General features: G+C 45.0%; 1 protein-coding gene across 1 annotated transcript; it reads left to right on the forward strand.

The window, feature by feature from the left end:
- Window positions 1–727: 727 nt before the first annotated feature.
- Window positions 728–7,808, forward strand: LOC126273375 (proline-rich protein 2-like). The gene is made up of 2 exons (XM_049976927.1): window positions 728–1,189; window positions 7,467–7,808. Exons 1-2 carry the CDS (start codon window positions 728–730, stop codon window positions 7,806–7,808), a joined length of 804 nt encoding a protein of 267 aa, XP_049832884.1.
- Window positions 7,809–8,845: the final 1,037 nt, after the last annotated feature.

Raw genomic sequence — 8,845 nt, forward strand, 5'->3', positions numbered from 1 at the left:
GTGGCATGCCAGTAGGTGGCATCCTAGGCCTCATTCCTTGTGGAGGACCCATCATCATTCTGGGAGGATGTGGATGCTGATGAGGATTCCTTGGACCATGACTTGGTAGCGGTACTGGCCTTGTTTTTGATTGTGCTTCAAACTGATTAAGTGCTGCCTTAGTTGGAAATGTCACAACTGGGCATTGACCGTGCAACTCTTTCTTTGGAAGTCTTTCCATACCCATCCCCATGCTTGCTTCTGAGCCTAGTGTTACAACGCAAAAGCCCTTAGATTGGCCGTTTGCATGATTTTCAAAGAACTTCACTTCAACAAAATCCGTAACTCCAATGCCCAAAATGGCATCTGTAATGTCTTGGTCAGTAGTCCACCAAGTTAGATTTCCAACATACAACTGCCGCCTTCCTACTTGATTTGGTTGAATATTATTACCCATCTGATGGTATGGGGGATTTGAATTAGGTCTATGTCCATCTGTATTTGCAGTAGAGCCTGGTGTGTGTGATGGTTGAGAGTTCTCATCAGGGAGGTCCAGTGCCATGTGATGCCACCTCAGACGCCTCCGGGCAGATGAAAGTCATGTTTGGGCATTTGGCACCATTACCGTAACAGGGGAGTACTTCTGTCTCTCATAGATTTTGTTGAAGTGAAGTTCTTTGAAAATCGTGCAAACGGCCAATCTAAGGGCTTTTGCATTGTAACACTAGGCTCAGAAGCAAGCACGACTATGTGTATGGAAAGAATTCCAAAGAAAGAGTTGCACGGTCAATGTCCAGTTGTGACATTTCCAAATAAGGCAGCACTTAATCAGTTTGAAGCACAATCAAAAACAAGGCCAGTACCACCACCAAATCCTGGTCCATGGAATCCTCATCAGCATCCACATCCTCCCAGAATGATGATGGGTCCTCCACAAGGAATGAGGCCTAGGATGCCACCTCCTGAAATCCCACCACCAGGTCCTGGACAACGAATGCCCGGCCTGCCCATAGGGCACGGAGGACCTCAGGCACATGGTCACCCACAAGAACCACCATCACAAGGACATCCACCACCAGGTTTCGAGCATGGCAACTGGAATGGACCTCGAGCTAATGGCCCTCCACTTCAAGGACCTCATCCACAGGGCCCACAACAGAGACCTCACCACCTGGGATGCAGCCATTCCAAGGTCCTCCTCCAGGACAAGGTCCCCCTCGTGGCCCACCACCAGGAACAATGCAGCCGGATCCACGGGGACCGCCATCTCTCTCCCCACATCCACCACTGCTGGCAGCTCACCTCCAACTGTGCAACGCCACGCGCTTTTAACATCCAGCTTGTTAAAGATAAAATGAATGGATGAACTAACTTGCCGTTAGCTACCCTTCATGAACTACGATAAAATGTATCATTGGGTTTAGAATGCCTACTACTTTTACAGGCAAGCTACGGATCTTCTTTCTGTAGCGCTGGGACTCACCATCAAAGGTTGGAGCACTGCTCACGATATGGACATTTTGCCACGATTAAATATAACATTTAACAGGTAACACATCGCTACAATACGAGAAATATCTGATATGGATGCAAATGAGGAATGCAAATATGTCTCCATGGCAACAATTTGCCATCCAGTGCCCAAGTCGAATCGTTGAAACCACTTCATTATCTAGTAAGAAGGTGTTCAGTTGTTGTATTTCAGCAAAAAACGTATTATACTTAAACTTTCATCGCATTATTGTTTTGTTCTGAACGCGCAATTTGATAGTAAATCTCTTCATCTATTTTCCCTAGATACTGCAAGCCTGTTCATTTTAAAGTGCTTTTTTAGTATTATCTGCTTCGTCCAGCGAAGCCTTGGCCTTTGTCATACATTTCTCCTACTGCTGTTTTACGATGTTAGGAGAGTGTCTGTACAAGTGTCCAGTCCATCAGTCCTCCACAACGATCTTTTCACTCCCATGGTATTGGAGATTTATTCGCCGAACACTTTGCCTGTCACTGACACCTTCAGGATTTTATCTGTTTTGAAGCCATCGTACAGCTGTATCACTGACCAAATCTGACAATACTATGCACCAGTAGTCGTAAATGTGTGATTTATTTCTTATGATATGTTTCGGGGCAATATTTTGCCGTTATCGAGTTATATAAAACAAGGAGACACAGAGCATGTCTGTGTATTGCTAGACATACCGAAACACATATAAATCTGTCTATATTGCCCCTTAGTGCTTCACAGATTAACCCTTAAGTTGAGTTACCTATACTGAGATATAGGTTGTGAAGTGAAGGCCACCATACCGTTTTGCTTCACTTTTTTCGTATTTACAGAAATCTCAGATTTGATATATCGATTGTAGAGAACAGAATTTTGTGAATAACTGAAACAAATAAAGTACTATATGCTAACAAACGTCTATGTATTTAAGCTTTATACAAATTGCTTGAATTCAGCTTAAGAAAATTACTCATATTGATTCCAATCTTTGTACTAAGTGGATTAATAAAACCAATAAGTGATTGACTGCATATTTAGAGATGAATGGGTGCAACTGAACCATTAAAAACTGAATGTATTATAATGTATCCTGGTTCTCAATTTTTACAATATTACAAGTATTTGTTAACGATAATGCACAATAGCAATGTTTTGTAAAGAAGAAAAAAACACATGTGTACAATATTTACAGCTCATTGTAGTAAAAGGTTCACAAGGCTACTTCAACCAGTTTCTTCCATAGTAAAACTTACTAACAACATTACATACTGTAACGTCTCCTCTTTCATGGCCAGAAATTTCAGAATCTGAATTATCGTCACATACACCATGTAGAAGCTTTCTTCAAACTCATCAAAATCACTTGCATTGTTTAGACACGATTTTATTACGGAATCGAAGTCCGGGTCACTTTGACGAACCCTGTTACGCATGGCTTAACTCCACTCGAGATAACATAACTTGTGAGGTGAGTCACACACATTGCACCTCCAAAAACTCGTAATAACACTACAGTTTTCGCTCAGTAACAGCTGGAGATAAAGTGAAACCTCAATAATCCTCAAGGACATTAACGCGTAAGTTAGCGATAAGTGGGGCGCAGCACCGCAAAACATGGTGTCACCGGAAAATTTTAGAATGGTCAGTGCGGAAGACCGTTAAAGTTAATATGCTATTAGACAGCGTCAAAATTAAAAAGCAAGCAACTAATACGTTTTGTCCCACATAAAACTCTTTCTTGTACATCTCATACCGGCGTATAATACTCACTCAAAGCTCCGTTATTAAGTAAAGCCTTGTGGCCTCATCTACTATAAGATTATACTATCATGTTAAGTATACATATACCACAGACCTCAACGATGCTGCTGTCTGCAGTAAAATGAATGAATGTTTCATGTTAGGACATTTTTAGTTCTTCTGACTGCTTTGATAAGGCCTGCCAGAGAAGAACTTCCAACCTACATTCTCAATTATTTGCTGGAAGTATCCCAATCTCTGTCTTCCTCTAAGGCTTTTACCCTATACAGCTCCCTCTAGTACCGTGGAAGTTACTCTGTGGCATGTGTTACCACCTGTCCTTTCTTCTGGTCAGTTGTTCCATATATTCCTTTCCTCGCCGATCCTGCAGAGAACCTCCTCGTTGCATACCATATCAGCCCACTTAATTTTCGACATTCTCCTGTAGCACCACATCTCAGATGCTTCGATTCTCTTCTGTTCCTGTTTTCCACAGTCCATGTTTCACTACCATACAATTCTGTGCTCCAAATGTACATTCTCAGAAATTTCTCCCTCAAATTAAGGCCTGCGCTTAATATTAGTAGACTTTTCTTGAACAGGACTGCCCTTTCTGCCAATGCTAGTCTGATTTTTGTATCATTCTTGCCCCATCCGTCATGAGTTACGTTGATGCCTAGGTAACAGAATTTCTTAACCATCTGCTTCGTGATCACCAGTCCTGTTGTTAAGTTTCTCACTGTTCTCATTTCTGTTTCTTCTCATTACTTTCGTCTTCCTTCGATTTACTCTCATTCCACGGTCAATATTGTTCACCCCATTCAGAAGATCCTGTATTTCTTCTTCACTTTCATTCAGGAATTCAGCGTCATCAGCTAACGTTATCATTGATATCCTTTCACCTATAGTTTTAATTCCACTCTTGAACCTACCTTTTATTTCTGTCATTGCTTCTTCGATGTGTAGATTGGACAGAAGGGTATATAGTTACATCCCAATCTTACACCCTTTTTAATCCGAGCTCTTCGTTCTTCGTCGTCCACTATGATTATACTTCATATGCTCTTGTACGTGTTGTGTATTACCCGTTGAACCATAGCAAGTCCTAAAAGACCAGTCTGACATCTATGTTCCCTATGTTCGTATCTCCTGACAAGAACTAACAAGTAATATTAAAACTCGACAACCACAAAGGAGATTATTTAAAAAAATGTAGAAATCGTAGGACAGGTGCTTAATACACAATCTTATATTCTGTACAAACGAACATTTTCGGAACAGCTGAATTTCTATCATCTGGTCCAAAAACTTAAATCATTTAATCGTCTGAGGTAATCATCCCTTCCATTATTATCATGGAACAAAACATTCTTTGTCAAAAATTGTTCCATGACAATGTTGGTGGGAGGATGACAGCAGCCGATTAAGTGATTTTGTTTTTTTGCATAGAATGATGGAACTTTAACAGCTCCAAAAAAGGTCGTGTGTACACAGTAAAAGACTGTGGGTTAAGCAACTGTCCTTCGGTTTCTTGAGTTTGCGAAATGGTCTCTTACATATGCGGCTGTACTGTAAGGAGAACTCTTTGCACTAAGGATATTAGATTGCCGGGTGCTTCTCAGTTCTCTTAGGGAGTCCAGATGTGTTCGTAGGAGACATGTGTCTTTTCATTAAATATGTCGACGCATTCCTCTCTCAAAGCGCAAAGATACTCTTTTTCCCCTAAATTTGACAGGAGACGACCTTCATCTTTCAACACAACTGCCATCAAGGAGTGTGGCTGAATGAAATTTAAAATATTATTTTGACACCACAAACGGTCGTCAAGCCGCAGCCACTAATACCATGAAACCATGAATTTTTTAAATAGCTGCGTCCTTTTCAAATGTAATCAGAAACCTGGAAAACTGCAATAGTAATTGCAACCTCGCTTCTTTTAAATGTTACGAAAACACACTAAAACCAGTAAACTGAAGCAAATACAGCTGAAACGGGCCACAAGACATCATGACAAATATTGGTTGATCAGTCATTTCACACCTTAACGCAGCGAGTAATCAACTAGTAACTGTCATGTCTTGTGACCCGTTTCTGCTGCCTTTGCTTGAGTGTAATGGTTTTAATGTGTTTTTCGTAATATTTGAAATAAGTGTTGTTGCAGTTAATAATGCAGTTTCTCAGGTTTATGATTACATTTGAAAATGATGATTCAATTCGTCGAAACTACACTAGTGACCAAAATTAAAACAACAAACGGAAATTTTGCAAGCCTGTGTTTATTTTGCCACAAAGCACTACAAGCAGGTCATAGTAAAGTAGAAACAATGTAAAGAATACACAACGTAAAGAAATGCAATTTGCGTATAGGCAGACAAATCTGCTTTTCGCTTGTTCCAATTAACGGATTTGCACAAGCATTCCTACACCTGGTTAATGTGCTCAGTATGGGGTGTGACCGCCTCTGGCAGCAATACGGTCCTGACAACGACGGGACATGTTGTGAATAATATCATCAATCTCATGTTGAGGCAATAACGCCCATTCTTCCAGGAGAGCTGCTTGCTTGTAAGTCTTGGAAAGTGGTTGGCGGATGCTGACATGATGCAACCTGTCTCCCAAGTGCACCCCAAACATGCTCTATGGCAACCAAATCGCTAGAGCGAGTAGGCCACGCCATGCGCGCAGTATCTTCCAAGAAAAGTCAACCGCCCTTGCTCTGTGAGGTCCATCATTAGCATCCATCATTACGAAGTCTAGGCCCATACCATATCGCAACAACCGCACAAAAGGCCCCAAGATCTTGTCACGATACCTGATAGCAGTTGAACCTTGCCGATTCACCCATACAGTTCCAAGAAGAGGTGTTCATGTGGTCAACATAATCCTGTCCCCAACTTTAGGGATCTTCCTCGTTGTCGACCTCTTTCTATAACGTGTGGTTCCCGAAATCGTGTTCCACCTTCCCTGGAGATGCCAATGCGTCGAGAATTGCTGTCCAGACCAAAGTGGGACTGGCCCACCGTTCGACCGCCCATGTGGCATGTTGGCGACTCCAAAATGTTCAAATGTGTGTGAAATCTTATGCGACTTAACTGATAAGCTTACACACTACTTAACCTAAATTATCCTAATGACAAACACACACACCCATGCCCGAGAGAGGACTCGAACCTCCGCCGGGACTAGCCGCATGGCAACTCCACTCCACAAGTTCCCTTCTGTGAAGACACATCAGAGGTACACATACAAAAAGTCTCCATCAATAAAGGCCACTCTGCTGAAGCCTTCTATACACCGTTTGTCTCGATACGACACGTCCAGTGGATGCTGGTAGGTCAGATACCAGGTGCCGTGCAGTACTTACGAGATACTATCATGTCCTTAATCCAAATAGCGGCCCTCTCTTTCTGATAGTACACGTGCTCCGCCCTTCCCTGCTCACTGGGGTACTATTTCGGTCTCTATAAATTGTTGAGACTGGGGTAATGTTTCGGTCTCTATAAACTGTTGAGACATCCGACAAACAGAAGGTTTCACATCGGGCCATCGGGACTCATCAGTTTGCGATTGTCGTGCTTCCATTCTTCCTGTAGCCTTCCATCGCAGAGAGTCCGGCAGCTGTTTCTTTATGCAAAACTGAATACACAGCGATGGAGGATGTAGGACCAGTCAGCAAACATTACCCCATTTGATAGGTGCCCTGAAGTCATCGTTGACCGTTGGTTGTTTGGGGGGAAGAGACCAAACAGGGAGGTCATCGGACTCATCGGATTAGAGAAGGATGGGAAAGGAAGTCGGCCGTGCCCTTTCAAAGGAACCATTCAGGCATTTTCCTGGTGCGATTTAGGGAAATCACGGAAAAACTAAATCAGGATGGCCGGACGCGGGATTGAACCGTCGTCCTCCCGAATGCGAGTCCAATGCGCCACCTCGCTCTGTCCTGTCAACGGTGACGTGGTTGTCCGTCGACCGGAATGCCATTTTCCGTATAGAACATCACTGTACCGAGCTGTGTTGACAATTTGTGTGTGTGATTATACGGTGTATTAGACGCAAGACGGCGATACAGCGGTTCTTTGCTTTAATTTTGGGCACCAGTGTGGTTATGTAACCTTTTAGAAGTTTCACTGTTTTAGTGACTGTGGCTTTATGACCGTTTGCGCTGTCAAGTAAACGTTTCTTTTTCTTCCAAGTGGGATAATTCATGCCGTGTGTGTTTTGGTTGCTCCGGTGAAGGAGCCAGAGGGAGGAGAGACTACCTGGGCAGTTACGACCGGGTGTAGAGCTGCTGCAGCAGCAGCAGCAGTGTCCCTGGGAAGTGTGTCGGAATGGCGGCCGCCGGCCACGACCGACACACCCAAAAGGTGCAGACGTTTCGCAGGCAGAAGTGGCTCCCGAGGACGCGCTCCGCGTTGCGAAACGAGCGCAGGCGGGCGTCACGGGAAGCCGACCGCGCGCGCCCGCCGGGCCTCGCCCCGCCGCTGTAAAACGGCTGCCCGCTCGTAAAGGCCGTAATTGGTTTTTAGAAGTTGGCCATTGTGCTCGCGGCAAGGCGCGCCGCGCCGCCGAAACGACGTTTATTTAGCAGGCCTGCGCTGCCGTTATTATAAACCCGGTCGCCGCCGCGCTGCTCCTAGCGGCCCGCACCACCGAACGACGGCGCGCCGCCACCGCCGACGCTCAGGAGTTTCGGTAATTTCGTTTTTCCATTACGGGCATTAACGTCCAGGTATTATCCCGGCGAGTGTTTTTAGGATCGCGCCGTTTCCTGATTTAATTATACAGTGACATACTTAGGAACAGCAGGCCGCCTAACTTTCACGACAGCCGCGCGAGGCCCCCGAAGAGAATAAGTTTCGCGGACGGTCGTCCTCGGAGGAGGCTGCGTGCGTTTTCTCCCGCACTCGGCGAGAAAGCGTGCCTTCGCAACCTCGGTGCAGCGGCGGTGTCTGCGCCACCGACCCAGACAGACGCACTGAGGAACTTTTCATTGCGTGCCGTTTACGGCCGAGGACGTGCTTCCGTGTTCGAAGTCAGTTGACGGCATTGTAGTCCCCAATTGGTCGTTCGGCGCTCTTGCGAGACGTGACCGCCGACGGCAATTTCGCCACCGCTGTTATTTGAGCGGGATATGAGATGCCGTACAGTGACAAAGGACCGCAGATGGAAAGCGATTCCATCGACACCGCTGACAGTTTCCAACTTTCGTCGTGCCAGATATGGCAATTGCAAGTGCGACACTACCAGAAGCTGCTGTGCCCGACGTTGATGGAAGCGGGCAGTGCACTGTCTTAACTACACTCATGCTCATAAATTAAGGATAATTGTAGAATGTGGTGCCACACAACGTGGCACTACAAGAAACTGGCACTAATAGCATAGACGGTATTGGTGATAAGTGGAGAAAACCTTCCCGAAACACCTGTGCTAGAAAACGCCATTGTTTCCTGCGATGTACCCCAACATCAATATGGGATTTGATCACCATGCACACGTACACAGGCAGCTCAACGGGTTGGCATATTCTGGAGCAGGTGGTCGAGCAGCTGCTGGGGTATAGCCTCGTATTCTTGCCCCAGCGCCTGTCGGAGCTCCTGGGTTTGAAGACGTGCAGCGATACGT

Source organism: Schistocerca gregaria, chromosome 5, assembly GCF_023897955.1.
Source record: "Schistocerca gregaria isolate iqSchGreg1 chromosome 5, iqSchGreg1.2, whole genome shotgun sequence".
Taxonomy (NCBI): Eukaryota; Metazoa; Arthropoda; class Insecta; order Orthoptera; family Acrididae; genus Schistocerca; species Schistocerca gregaria.